The sequence below is a fragment of the Vanessa tameamea genome, chromosome 4, assembly GCF_037043105.1.
Source record: "Vanessa tameamea isolate UH-Manoa-2023 chromosome 4, ilVanTame1 primary haplotype, whole genome shotgun sequence".
Lineage (NCBI taxonomy): Eukaryota > Metazoa > Arthropoda > Insecta > Lepidoptera > Nymphalidae > Vanessa > Vanessa tameamea.
In genome coordinates, this window is record NC_087312.1 from 1,686,132 (window position 1) to 1,701,155 (window position 15,024).

General features: G+C 36.7%; 3 protein-coding genes across 8 annotated transcripts in view; 1 reads left to right on the forward strand and 2 right to left on the reverse strand.

Annotated features, from left to right (window-relative positions):
• Window positions 1–252: 252 nt before the first annotated feature.
• Window positions 253–5,813, reverse strand: LOC113396679 (mediator of RNA polymerase II transcription subunit 15). Of its 3 annotated transcripts, none has more exons than XM_026634724.2 (11): window positions 5,602–5,813; window positions 5,241–5,380; window positions 4,337–4,984; window positions 3,830–4,021; window positions 3,242–3,320; window positions 2,688–2,881; window positions 2,386–2,546; window positions 2,092–2,213; window positions 1,688–1,793; window positions 1,389–1,612; window positions 256–1,157 (listed from the first exon to the last, which is right to left on the reverse strand). In XM_026634724.2, exons 1-11 carry the CDS (start codon window positions 5,685–5,687, stop codon window positions 1,043–1,045), a joined length of 2,067 nt encoding a protein of 688 aa, XP_026490509.1. In that variant the 5' UTR covers window positions 5,688–5,813; the 3' UTR covers window positions 256–1,042. The 3 variants fall into 3 exon arrangements, with proteins under 3 accessions (XP_064076711.1, XP_026490509.1, XP_064076710.1); XM_064220640.1 differs by having other exon boundaries at window positions 3,242–3,368; XM_064220641.1 differs by lacking the exon at window positions 4,337–4,984 and having other exon boundaries at window positions 253–1,157; window positions 3,242–3,368.
• A 276-nt stretch (window positions 5,814–6,089) lies between these two features.
• On the forward strand, window positions 6,090–8,694 carry LOC113396680 (probable RNA polymerase II nuclear localization protein SLC7A6OS). Its single transcript, XM_026634725.2, has 4 exons — window positions 6,090–6,333; window positions 6,459–6,748; window positions 7,758–7,942; window positions 8,358–8,694. Exons 1-4 carry the CDS (start codon window positions 6,187–6,189, stop codon window positions 8,642–8,644), a joined length of 909 nt encoding a protein of 302 aa, XP_026490510.1. The 5' UTR covers window positions 6,090–6,186; the 3' UTR covers window positions 8,645–8,694.
• Window positions 8,695–9,932: 1,238 nt separating this feature from the next.
• LOC113396660 (zinc finger protein ush) overlaps window positions 9,933–15,024 on the reverse strand; it is a 223,885-nt gene continuing 218,793 nt past the window's right edge. For all 4 annotated transcript variants that reach the window (XM_026634692.2, XM_026634691.2, XM_026634694.2 and 1 more), the window contains exons 2-3: window positions 12,610–14,504; window positions 9,933–12,411 (exon numbers count right to left, since the gene is read on the reverse strand). In XM_026634692.2, coding sequence (XP_026490477.1) covers window positions 12,025–12,411; window positions 12,610–14,504 — 2,282 coding nt within the window. In that variant the 3' untranslated portion in view covers window positions 9,933–12,024. The remainder of the gene's footprint in view (window positions 12,412–12,609; window positions 14,505–15,024) is intronic.

A 15,024-nucleotide genomic window follows, 5' to 3' on the forward strand; every position in this document is an offset into this window, starting at 1 on the left:
AGATGTATACTTTTAATATTTTTTGAAATTGATAATGTTTCATTACGTATATCCGATTCCAATAGCAGTAAATGAAAATAAACTAATGTTTACCTAAAAACATAAAAAACACGACTGCTCTGACTGAGTGCATCAATTTATGTGTCAGTTATGATTGGTACTTCTAAGTATACGCTCCCCATCCATCCAATTTTTTTTACGTGTGCGTCTCGGGACGACCGACAGAAGTGATAAATTGCTATGATATCATTGATAAAATAACGGTGTGTTGTATGATAAATATGTATTAATCAAGAACTGTGCACAGCAGAGCAATTAGTAAATCGCATGGAATAAGTAAACCTAAAGTTTGTTAATCTTTACTCATTTCATTGAAACATCGTAGAGAATACATTATGAGTATCTAGCGACACACTATTTTCAACCGTGATCGTTTAATCATAAAGTCTAAATTGTTACTTGCAACCGAAACTTCACAATTCGTCTTTATACATGCGTAACAAGCCTCAGCCTAGGGCTGGCAACTGTTTTCAAATTGTTATATTTTGTTACTGCAATTATATTATATTGAATAATAATTTAGACATTTAAATGCTCATTTGTCCGAAAATGCGAAGCTTTTTGGCGTTTCACTCGATAATAGACAATAAAATCAAATGCAATAGAATCTATATAACTATACTTACTTACTATCAATGAGTCGCTTCATTCGATATCAAGAGGTCATGATTAGGAAACAAATGGCGTCCTTTGGGACTTCAGATCCACGAGTACACGGATTGAGACTCAACATCGAGGTCCACGTAATCGAGACACAGTCGATATGCATCTAGGAGGCACAGCAAAGCTATTCTGTATTCGATTTGATCCTCGCACTCGTAACTCGTATAATGTCGAAAACAGACATATCAGCTTGACGTTTTATGCATAAGTATCTGACATTTTACGAGATTTCAACGGCTCGTTTCGAGTTTCGCACAAAACAGCTCCACAGATGCAAGATAAGGAAAAGACTCGCCACCCCACGCCGCCCGCCGGCGCCCTAGAGGCCGAGCGCGGGCACGGGCGCGTAGGACACGGGGCTCGGCGCGCACGCCTGCCGCACGCTCATCTCCCACGCGTCCAGCAGCTGGCCCACCGAGCAACTCTTCGGTAGTCTAAACGAGAAAGGGAGATCTAAAATATTGGAACTATTGGACGATTAAACTATTACTTTTTATTATTTTTGTTTAAAAACAATTTCATTCATTCGATTACTCGGTCAGATCGTAGGAGCGATAGTGAATAAATTATTCTAAAAGATATGTTATTTTATTCTAAAATATCTCGTTTTGAAATGAGAGCAAATGCCGCAATTCACCGGCCACCCAAGCAGCCGGCAAGCGTACCTGGCGCAGCGCGCGTCCATGGCGCGCTCGACGCGCGCGAGGAAGCAGTCGGCGGCGGCGGGCGCGGCGCTGCGCACGCGCAGGCGCGCCGGCGCGGCGGCCGGGTAGTCGCGCGGCACGGCCACGTGCACGGCGGGCACGCACGGCAGGCGCACGTCGTCCAGCTGCGCGATCAGCGAGATGGCGCCGCCGCCGCCCGACAGCTGCATCGTCTCCAGCGACACCTGCGGCGACCGGACTGAGTGACTGCGCTCGTTTCGATGCGAAAGGGAACCGGAAACGTTGAGTCGTTTAGTTACCTTGAACCTCGAATCTAATCTTGCGATTTCACCCTGCAGAACGTCTGGAATTTCGAGGGTAGGTTCGTCCATTTTTGGCATTTTTTGAGGTGGTGGTGGAAGATTCCTGCGATAAATATGACACTTTTAAGAAAAATCTACTTTTCACAATAGTAATAAAGATTTAACTTCGAAACTTAAGTTAGAAACAGATTTTGATTAGAACGCTTTTGATGTACTTTTCGTAGATAATTCAAGTTTCCAAGCAAATCGTTTTATTTTTGTTACCATTATTACTCTATGAGACCACTGTAAGGCCACCGTAAGGCCACTTTTACATACTTAAATTTATTCTTATCAATAAAATATGTATAGAATAAAGATAGAATAAATAATTATAGACATGTCTATATATAATATGTTACTTGATCTCAGGCCCATTGAGTGCGTCAAGCGTGGAACCGAAAGTACGTTTCAGGGTGTGATTGGCCAGCGGAGACTGAAGACAATTGTTCACAACCTCTAGTAGCGGGTTAAAGATTTGTTCCTGGAAATAATTTTGTGATTAATGGATTTATAATAAACATTTTTTGAATGATAACTTTAAATATTATACATCACTAAGAAATCCTTAAAATATATATATAACTATCTTTCATAAAGGCTTTTATCATTAGTTTTAAGTGAATAATCGTATCGAACGATTTTTTCCGACATACCTTCCCAGCGGACGGCAGTCCCAGGCCGACACCCTCGCTTCGCTTGAAATCCAGCTTCTCCAGTACCACTTCGCATTTGATCAATGTCTCCAGAGGCATTCTCTTATTCGGATTCGACAAAATGTCCAAAAGGTTCTTCATTTTTGTCAACTTCTCTACATCTGTAAGAAGTATGATAGATGCTTACTTGACTTGACTGTGCCCAAGTTTAAATGACACAAATAGATGGAGTGTCTATTTAAATCTGTCGAAACCACACGGCAACTTATTGAACATGAACATGAACAGTTTACGAAACTCACTCTCGCCCTCGCTGACCATGCGCATGACCATCCGGCGCAGCGGCTCGATGTACTTAGACAGCTGGCGCACCTTCTCGCGGTAGGCGGCGTCCTCCCCCCCCGGCGACGCCACGCCCGCGCCCCCCGCGCCCGCGCCCGCCGGCGTGTTCAGAGACGACGACGGCGACGGCGACGCCACCATGCCCATGTTTACACTGCAAGTGTATGAAACGACCGTTCTATAGAAATTGATGAGGTCACATTGAAACATTCTATTAAGTAGCAGCAGCTTTGCCGTCATTTTATGTGAAGTTAAGTTCAAGAGATGATGGAGTAGGTTATAGTCAAAAGTAAATTAACAACCTGGAAATATACTACTACTTACTACAGGGCATTTAACTTCTTTCCTTTTAACGAGAAGGAAGGCAGCAGAAGAACCGAACCATATTCATGTTGGAATGAGGGTTGGCCTACATATTATATATATTCTGATAATTTATTCATACAAATATTAAGGTTAGATGCTCAAGATATTTATTAAAATTAAGATGAAATATGCATATAAACTTTCTTACCGCTGTTGCGGCTGGTGGTGTCCAAGATGATGACTGGCGGAGGGCGATGGGCTGCCACCGCTGCAAGCACCCAGACCACCTAGACCAGATAGGGGGGACGATAATGCGCCGCTTAATACTCCTCCTCCTATACACAATTTATATATTGTTACTGATAATTATCATAACATATATAATTATGTCATACAATCGGATAGGATTGACAATCGTTGATTTTTTTAACTACCATAGAATGAAAAAAAATGTACTATTTCTTTTATCTCCTCGTAGTATTAAAGTAGTTTCTTACAAACATATTAGCCTTAAAGTACTTAGTACTATAATATACCTATTACCTGTGGTAAAGCTGTCTGCTATAGGTGGGTACTACCCACACATCAATAATTCCATCTACCCAGTTTTAATGGTGAGTAAGTCAGTGCTATGCAAGATAACAACGTAGACGCGCTGGCAGTACACCGACAATGTAAGGTTTACGTTTATTAGTTTGAAATTTTCATAAAAGTATGTTTACGAACCTCTACTATATAATCATATAAAGAAACTGTTCCTGTTTTGATTAAAAAAAGGACTATTATACCCACTCACCCATCGATACAGGGCTTGGACCTGGCATATTAGGTGATGAAGCAGAGGGCGATGGGCTTTGTCTCAAGAACTGGTTATGAGGTGGTGCCCGAGGAGCATATCCAGCTCCCATCACCACCTCCTTACCCTGCCCACGATGCATCTGTTGCAGCATGTTGATGTTTACTAGTTGATTGTTACCCATGCCACCCACTGCAATGGTATTTCAAGTAAAATTTATAACACTATTAAAAATACAGAAATAAAGTTAAATTCAATACATCTTATGATATAATTAGGAAAAAATATATAAAAATAGGAGATGTCCTCGGAGAGAATTATTATGAAATTGTTAATCGAGTATTTAACAACAGAACTATTCACTCATTCAATGAGAAATACTCACATACATGACCTATCCAAACAAGATGTTTCAATGTGGGGTAATTTTTACATTGATGTAACAGTTATTGTTTATTATTTACTATAGAAATAAAAATAAAGTAGCCCAGAAACTTCAATACTTACCCATTTGGTTAGGTATTTGACCTTGCATTTGATTAGGGGCCATTTGTGCACCCATTCCACCAACAACTTGATTGCATTGCATCTGCCCCACCATTGTATTAACCCCTGGCATTGGAACTTGCATGGTGTTTGACATGGACATGTTTGGTATCATCTGGCCCTGCATTCCTGAGGCATTCAACTGATTCTGTAGCTGACTTCCCAAGGTATTACCCATGCCCATTCCTCCCACCATATTACCACCCATTTGTCCTTGATTAGTGACCATTCCTAGTTTATTTTGCAGTTGCATATTGATTTGTGGTCTCTGATTTAATGTTTGTAGTAAGTTTGTAGCTGTTTGAGCTTGTGGACCCTGAGATACAATGGGGCCTTGTTGGTTCATCTGGCCTTGCATTCCTGCCATGCCTGGGTTTGGGCCTAAAACTCCCTGTTGCATCTGTCCTTGACCCATAGTCATCATTTGATTTCTTGTCCCCTGGGAGGCCATATTTTGTAATGCATTTATTGGGTCTGTGGCCATTCCAGGCTGGCTATTAGGACCTTGTTGCTGTTGACCTTGCTGATTTTGTACTTGGTTACTGGCACCTGGCTGATTTTGGTTAGGACCTTGCATGTTTGGGGCTCCTTGATTTGGTTTTGTTTGAGCTAAGAGTAAAATATAAAATTAACAATATTTTTGGCTTTAGATATTCTACTCATACTAAAAAATTATTCATTTACTTAATTTAAAAATATAAAACATTATTAATACTATTTTATAGATCATTAGCAATGGGGATGACAAGATCTAAACTTCTAAAGGGATCAGGAAGGAATTTGGGATTTTCATTTTGTTAATTAATTAATGAATGCTTAAAATTTTACTTCCGATGATATAAATGACAAAAAAGGCAATACTCACACATCTCCCTCACGTGCAGGATGAGTTTTGCAACCATATTCATATACTCCTCACGGTTCTTAGCCTTCATAAAAACGTGATTTTCCATTTCATTACTATTCCTTGCTACCTGCATTCCTGACCTCTGAATAACCTCTTCACTGCGATTAGAAGCAAAATTAATTATAATCAAGCTTTGTTTATCAACATAACATTAGAATTTGGTAAAGAAGTCAGACAATAGATGCATCTATGGTAAGTCACAAAATTTACAATGCGACATTGTGAGCATATATATCCTAGTACATAATTTATCATAGTGTAAGGAATAGGGGTAAAAGTTTCTCGAGTGAATAAGACTAAATAGTAAAATACAACTTACATCTTTGATACAACAGTTTGTCTAACGCTTTGAGTCCTCCAGTTATTGTCATCCGAACCCATTGCGCTAAATTTTAAGTTATCCATGATGGTAAGGAACCTTGTTTCTCACAAATAAATTACAATACTTATCAAAGAAGAAATTGGTAATATTTTTATAATAACGCGACAATCACGAAAGCGACGCACAATATTGGATAATTAATTTGTCAATGTCATATGAACTTGTCAACAGTGTTACCCGTATCTAGGATGAAACCATTTAAGCATATTTTCAATTTCTATTTGCCGCACCTATGAAAAAGTATCTTATTTAGACAAAAATATTTCAGGTATTTGTAATATTTTATGCGTTGTAAATATATTTTTCTCGGTACGCCGTTATGGTTGGTATAAAGAAATCTAAAATATATGTACATTGGCAGCATTATAGTAAATGTCAGGCTCAAGTTCAACCTGATCAACAACAAAACAATTTAAGTACTTAAATAGGTAAATTTGAAACGATTGAGCCAAGATAATAGGTATCTAATTTGATTTGCGAGGTGTCTTTCACATTAACTCTTTAAAATAGTATTTTTAAAATATGTCTACCTCCACCGTTTTGCGGGTAAAACGTCGACTCGAAGATAATCCGCAAGATGCCTTAGTGCTTTTGTGTAAAAGAAAGAAAATAAATACCGAGGAGATTGCTCCTTCTTTATTCGTATTCAGAGGTAGTGTGGAAAATCAGGTATGTCGCTATATTATTTATTTTCAAAACAGTCTTCCAAATATATTCTTCAAATAATCTAAAGTACTTATGCTTCATTATAGAAACCACATGGACTTACATTGACAGAATGTGTGTTTTTATAGGAACCTACACACGTAAAGAATATTGTCCCAAATAATATAACATTCAAAACATCCAGTAATGTTAGTGATATAATTAAGAAAATACGTAAAGAGAGAAAAGATGTAGCTGCAGAGAATCGGTATGAAGTTGTCAATTGCAGCAGAGGATTAAAAGACGAGACTGACGACGATAATTACGATTTAGTTGATTTACAAAAAAAGAATGTACAAGAGAATGAGAAATACATGTATGATCTTTACACGCCGGCTAAAGAAGATTTTGATATTTCGATGTTGGATAATCTAGTCAGGTAAGATTACTTTCCTAATAATAATACTAAGGTTATAAATTGGTATGGGACTATGTTACCACTAATTAATTTTTTTTTTTTTTTTTAAATGATCACAATCCAAATTAACCTAAGTCAATAGTTAAATATTGCAGAAATGAATTATCTTAAAAATCTAATAAATTCTTCTAAGTTAATTTTATATTATTTGTATAAAAAATAATAATTGATAAATGGACACATTTAAGCAATAATATATTAATATGCCTATCATTTTTAGAAAATGGCATTTGTATCTTTTTAACAATTTACAATTGCCTTGTGTTAAAAAATTCCAAATATTTATATTGTTGTTGTTTTTATTTTACTAAGTTGTTCAAGCCTTAGTGGAGGAACATGATGGATTATTATGAATTTATGTTACATTCATAGGCCCATGACAGCATTATAAAAATCCTAATTTTAAGGAATTGAGTGTTTTAACAGTTAATGTGTTTTTAAAATACTGTTAACATGTTATTACTTATTTGCAAATTGTGTCCGAATATATCTCTATTTGAATATATGGAACACAATTAAATCAAACATATATTAAGAAATTAAGGAACTATATATATATAGCTTAGATGACATTAAGCCATTTGACATATTGGTATAAGATATATAGAAATACATGCAAGATACTGTTAATATACATTACAATTAATTAATTATAAATTAATATAGCTTTTAAAGTCCAAACAAAATATTTGATGTTTTTTGTCCAATGCACTGTTTGATCCAATTATAATGTTTTGTATGTTATTCTAAAATATAATTCTTAACCTTTTAAAATTTAAGTAAAATAAGGAATAATTAATTCCAACTATAATGAATTATTATCAATGTTGTGCCTTAAAGTTCATAATATAAATATATGTATACGAAACATACATTAATTTATTGCATTCTAATTTTTGTTTGTAACAATAAATAATGCTTAGAAAATATTTAAAAATTAAAACATTTATTTACTTTTTTTAAATTTCAGTATTGAAGATTATGAGACCAATTTGATATTTGGGTCATATAGAGATAATGGCTTAGCAGAATCAGATGAGGATGACAGTGAGGATTCGAATGCGGAAAATGACTGGCGAAATGATTATCCGGATTCCGAACCCAGCAGTCTTGACGAGGAGGATATGATTAAAGCTGTACAAAATTGTAACATAGGTAAATTGAACTCTACAATTGTAATAGTAGTTTGTCAAATGACGATTCAAAACTGCTTCTTTGTTCTTATTTTTTTTAGGTGGATGAGGACCACCTAATGGTAAATGGACACGACTGCCCTTAGACATTGGCTCTGAAAAAATATAAATGATTGCCTTTTTTGAATGTTTTGAACATTTTCTGGGATAAAATCTCTACCAGCATATGTTGACCTAAAATTTAAATTAGTTATCCAATTTGATAATAGTACTGCTATATCATTATGTGTTACAAACATTTCTTGAATAATAAATCTTTATTTAAAATACCTCAACTGATATTGTGGTGACAATTTAATATCACAGTCGCTTATTCCTCTTTACTACAGTTATTAGAAAACATATATATTGTAATTGTTCCATAATTATTATTACAGAGGATGAACTGTCAAGCGACACAGGTGAGGACAAGATATATGAAGAACCACCGGATTTATTTAATGAAGATGTTAAACGTTATGGTGCTGCCTATGCCAAATATAAGGCAAAAGTTCTAGCAGAACAGTCAGGTCTGTCTGATAGTAAGAATTTTGTACACAGTACTCTCATGGAGGAGACACCAGGATATAAAGATGACAGCGATGAAGGATTCTATTACGGTCAAGAAGAAGACTCTGAACAGTTCAGGGAACAATATGCAGATGATTCATCAGACCCAGACTAAGATTGAAATTAAACTTATTACTGATTTATAAGATTAAATTTTTTATATATGATAGATCTATTTATTCACAAATACTCCCGGATTTGAACTAAGGACCTCGGTCTGTATGCCTCTAGTGACTAGACGAGGCAGTATATTCCTTGTTAAGGAGTTAGTATTCCTCATTATGTTTTAGTATCGGTTTAGATAAGGGATTAATTACAGCCCCAAAGAACAAATCAGCTAAGCTTTTTAATAGATGATCGTTGTCCCAGATGCTTTCAAATTACAATAAGATTTGTATTATAAGGAGTTAAATTTTAGTAGGTTCATATATTATACTAAGCTAGGGTAGCCATTAAAATTGTTTAATGTGAGACGATCTTACAACAGTAACAGTATTTTTTACTGGTTAAACAGGTGATTATTGAATTACTCAATAATTAAGGAGAATACTTGGTACATGATTCTCATTGGAATTGTGTAAAAAAATAAGTACTTAATTTTTGACCAAATATCCAAAAAAAATCCATTTAAATAAGTGAAGTGTGGACATATCAGCGTCAGCTTCGTTGACGCCCAGCCTCCAGTGGCGGACTCGGGGGAGTTCACCACATTCCCACGTGGAGGATGAAGGGGAAGGCGCGCTCTAGGCGCGCTTGCGTGCATGCGTAAATGCATTTCCTCCTCGTAAAACAAAAAAAAAAAGCTAAATTTATAGGTAGTTTAAAGTTTGTCAAACGTTGTAAATAAGTATGATTCCATGATAGGCAAACAGTTCTTATTATTTTTTGTCCCAAGTTCACATCATTTACCTAGTCAACAAATTTGTTGTTTAAACGAGTGAAATTTCTTGGTATTTTTGCCTGTCCTAAGCGAGGATTAAAGTATGAAGGGGGACTGGATCATGCTTGTTTAACAAAGGAAGTCTGCTACCCTGTTAACCCGTGGCGGCGTTTGGACGTAGGTAAACTACCGCGCGATAACTAAATATACCTACCTACATACCTGTTTTGTGTCGACAGCGCAACTAGGGAGTCCACACGACGCGTAATCAATTACATAGCTTTTGGTTAACTTTACTTACGAATAACTAAATAAAAGACATATCTGTTCATTGTATGTCGTGAGGAGCGTAATAATAATTGATCTTTTATACAAAATTTTTAACTAAATATATTTCTAGAAATATTGTTTATAATTTTGCTGAATTATATTGGGTTAGGTATGCCTATATATTATGTGAAGATTTCTTTTTTTTTTTTGACATGACATGACATGGGGAACTAGGGAATAAATAAACACAGTCTTAATATGTGATAAATAATAATTTATTGTCTGGCGTATTTTACAATATCAATGTACGCGTGTATCGCGTAACTATGTATTATCATTTTAATAACATCATATTATGGATACATTATCGTGGCATATTATTTCAACATTAATATTTGGCCGATGTTACTAGGCGTATCGACATTAAAAATGTATTGAAATGTAATTTGATTAACGATTAGTTTATTGACATGATTTCTGATAACTTTAGCCGTAATATTATTCGAGAATATCATACATTTAAAACTATTTTTTTAAAACACTGATTATGGCACGACACATCAGATGCTATGTTGCTTTATTGGTATAATGTCATGATACGTTTACGTAGTACCGATTAAGTCGTAGACAAAGTATATTCTTTAAAGAAAAAAAGTTTTTTTTTTTTATATAAAGTTTGAGTGGTAAAAGGAAAATATAAAATACATTAAAAATAAAAAGTAAAATAAATATTATAATATCTCTAGTCCATCTGTGCAGTTTTGTCAGCGACTTAACAACAAATAATTACGTCACGAACGAACTGATTGGTTACGTCCGAAGATCAACAATACGGCCATATACCCGAAAGTTGGAAAAATCGAGACTTATTCCAATTTAAAGACAAACACAATATGAATACACAAATTTTATATGTATATCTACGGAATAAGTCTTTTATTTACTTAATCCTATTACTATAATTAGTGAGATACCTATAAATGCAAATTACAATAATCTAGCGATGCTTTGGCATTGACAAAACATGGTATTTTGCGTGAACTTCTTACTAAAAGAGAGGAAATCTCTTTACAATATTACCTATCTATTAGAATGACGTTTATAGTGTTGCAATATGTTTCTTCCATTTAAATATTTACTTTATATTACTAGCCAGTGTTGTACAAACTAGAAGAAAAGTTGCAGTATTGACATAATGACAACAATCTCACAATAAATACTGTAATTCACCTCTTTAATGACAATATTATACGCAGTGAAGAATTTTAACAATATCGACACTTTGTGGGATGGTTTTTACCACTTTAATTTTATTTGGACAGTTAATATTGAAAAATTTGCACAATAACTCCGAATATCTATAACAATAATATATTGTTTAATTTTTTTATTGACTAACCGATATAACAATGTTATTTTGTTATGCTTCAGTAAAGTGTAATTAGTAAAGAGTTTGTATATATATACATAAAAGAGGTGAATCATAGTCATATTTTAAATATATTATTTGTGGTCGAGGGAGACTTTTATTATTAGTTTTTTTTATACTTAATGACACTACATAATAATAATGTACTATTGATAATTTTCTTTTCAATTATTCTAAATATAGAGTTCCGTAAGTTTGACATTAAAACACATTACATTTTTTGGAATGTACTTAAATATTTTAAGAATGGTAATATAAGCTTGTACATATGTAGTGTCATTATTTAGTGAAATTAAAGTAAAAACGACCTGTTTATACAAATGGAATGAGCATTCTATTGCTTATTAAGCAAAGATTGGATAAAGTTCATCTAAGATTCTATTAATAATAAACAAAATTAACAACAAAGAAAGAACAATCACTTAGAACAAATGGTAATAAAATTTAGTTACAATGCGATAATATCTTTACAAATATTTACAATTTGGTATTTTAACGTATACTAATACAATGACGAAGAGGTTAACCTTTTAACTAGTAATGAATTTACATAACAAGATAATTATAATAAACCTAAACGTGGGCTCTATGTACATTAGCCGAGATTTCATTCATTCATTCACTCAATGAAAATAATTAAATGTCAAAACATTAATTTGGCTTTGATATGCAATACGAGTGGCTTATATCGAATTAAATTTTATATTTTAATTATTGCACATAGTTTTTTTTTTATATAATTCAGGAAACGAGTGGATATACACTTTTATTAATAACAATTGGAAGCAAAGTAAGCCAAGGAAGGATATTTAGAAAAAATGTAGTTGGCTTGTTTGAACAGCGGCCATGTTGAGTTTAAAAAAACCCGCATTCCGCGAGCTCTTTATTATGACCGCTGGAATATATTTTAACCATTTCATACAACAGGCGCATCGTTGACCCTCGCTGGGACGTTATTATTGGCAGCGGCGTCTTGATTAGCAGCGGTGCAATAGAATTGTTTATGCGCTTTGTACGTATTTACGTACTTGAATGATATGTTGCAGGATTTGCAGAAGTTAGGAGTATCTTCTTCTGTTTCTGGTTCTTTTTTAATATCAACGGGAGGAATGGGAGATGTTTGTTCTTCCGGTTCGGGGTCTTCGGTGGCGTGAACGAGACGTGCGTGTCGCACCAGGTTGCCACGGTACGACGACGTATAGGCACAGGAGCCGCATCGGTAGACTCGCTCGCCCACCGCTGGGTTCGGCGAAGTGGTTTCCCGATTATCTTCTTCCTGTATACAAGATATGTAGTTCTCCTCCTGAAATTGATATAGAAAATAATTGTTATAATATTTGTGGATTTAGCAAAGTAGCTATTAACATACTAATGAAAGTTAAATTTAAAATATAATAAACATTATATATAGCGGCACTTTTATTACATAATCAATGTGTAGATAAAATTTAATGATATATTATTTATTTTATATAATGTATTGTAAGGCTTAAATACTCACGTGGAGGTCAGCCGGCTTCTCGCGGAAATGCATACGTATATGAGTGCGCATGCCACGTAGCGTGTTTCCTCTGTATCGGCAGATCGTGCAGCGGAACGCTTTGACCCCGGCATGTGATTCTAAATGGCGCTGCGCTGCTGCAGTCGTGGGAGAGACTACTTCACAACATGGACATTTTCGTCCACCATCTGACCCTGAAGCAGGTCGTGGCACTTCAGGAATGCTTCGAGGCGATCGAGTCTCTCTTTTTGTACAGTAATATGATTGGTGAGTGGTCAAATTGTCTAGGGAACTAAAGTGTATTCCACACGCCAAGCAGATAAGTTGGCGGTACTGTGGTGGTGGACCAGGCTCCGGTGGCGCTGGACTAGCTCTTTCTTCTCCTCCGCCAGCAGAGCAGTAGTGACGTTTATGTATACGATAGTTTTCAAATTTGCAGAATACTATATTGCACTCTTTACATTTGGAAACTCCTTGTTTAACCAATACTTGAGGTGACGTCACGGGCAATTCTGTCGCTAGTCGTAGAGCCAAGGCAGGCGGTAAAATCGGAGGTGGGACGACCGGTGTAAATTTTTCTTCTGGAGGAGAAGGCACACTTGGTGGTTTAGGAGTGGGTCCTCTTGAATTACGGCGGCGTCTCTTAGGTGAATTTTCTCCACTTGGCGAAGAAGATCTTCTAGAAGGAGATGGAGTACCAGGAGATCCCGGCAGCGATGGAGCACAAACTATTTGTTCCGGGGTCGTAGAACGCATTCGGTTCTCCTTCTCATGTTCATCTGTTGTAACAGATTCTGGAGATCGACGAACGCTCAGATCTAAAGGTGTAGCCCCATCTCGAGATGGTTCTCGTGGTCTATTAGCCGATTTCAAAACCTCAGGTTCTTTCACTTCTGGATTCATATTTGGCAACGCTCGACTGATAGGTTGAAATGTTCCATTTGGTAATAAAAAGCAAGGCGTATCTGGATCTGGTAATGTAGTACCTGGAAGTGTGCTAGCACTTCTTAAAATAGAATATGGAACTATGAGAATCGGGTTCGTTGGCAAAGCTAATGCATATTGGTTTTGAGCGGGCGGAGTCGCCCCAGGTGATGGTGGCGCGGAACCCGATGTTGCAGATCCTGCCCTAGCCGCTGCTAATGCTTGTTTGACAACTTGTCTCGTATTACAGTAATGAGCTTTATGAGCTCGGTATGTTTTAACTGAGCTAAAATGAATATCACAATCTACACAATATCGATCTTGAGCTGGTGGACCTTCAGCGGTTTCGCCATTTGATGTAGGAGTTGGTACAGGAGTGCCACTGTTTACCGGTGACGAGGAATGCATTCTCATATGGCGATTTAAACTCACTTTTTTATCAGCGCTATATGAACAAAATGTGCACGCATATTGCTTGCCGAGTGGTCGCGGCGTTTTTGAGTCACCGCTTGACTCATCGCCCGCTGCATCTATCGGTGTTTCAGTACCATCGGGTTTCGTTCTACGTTTTGAACAATAGTGTTCTTGATGTGCTTGGAGTGTACTCAGTGAAGAATATCGTATTCCACAAGGCTTGCACATGTAGCCGGGAGGAGTCACGGTTGCTGCAGGAAACAGCGCCGGAAAGTTAGCCGCCGTAAGAGCTAAGCCATAATCTCTCGCTTGTTGTGCTGGAGCCGGCGGTGGTGACGGCGAGGGTGGCTCATGCTTTAGGGACGTTGCTTGAGGTGCAAGGGCTGGATCAGTAGCTAGACTTGCGTTAAGGCGAAGGCGTGGTGGAGACGCGGTTGCGGATCCCTCGGAAGTAGGTGAAGCTCCACCACTCGAAGCAGCTCGCTCTCCACCCGAGCTCGGCGTGCGAGGTTCTCCTGGCATTGCCTCGCTCTCGTTTCCCCATTCCTCGTCCTCACCTGTAAAATAAAGTTAATGTTTTATGTTCATTCTATAATTAATTATCAAAGCGCAAATGGGATTCAGAATAGTTCGTTTAAATAAAAGAAATCGACAATATCGGTTCCTATTAGTGTTGTTAATAGTGGAGCGATGCTAAGTTGGCAGCGGTTTTCTCGCGATAGTCGTCACTCGTCACGTTTCACTCGCTATCTGTCGACGTCAGACAGATCAGGACTTTGGTCGAGGCATACATTAGTGCTCCTAATTGAGACGTGCTCGCGGTATGTAAATGTTCCGAGTGGGTGGGGTATAGGGTATTGAATTATGTGAGCAATGCAATGTTTTACAAACATTTCCGTGCATTAAGGAAATAAAATCTTCGATCCGTCAGTGGGAACCGGTCGCACGACCCTCGTCCGTCAACATTGCGCGTGAGTATGCTTTCGACCATCGAACAAACAGAACAAAAAGTTAACGGACCTTGTTGTAATTGGATCTGATTTCCAGAAAACGCTCGCTCACCTTCCTTTTTGAGCG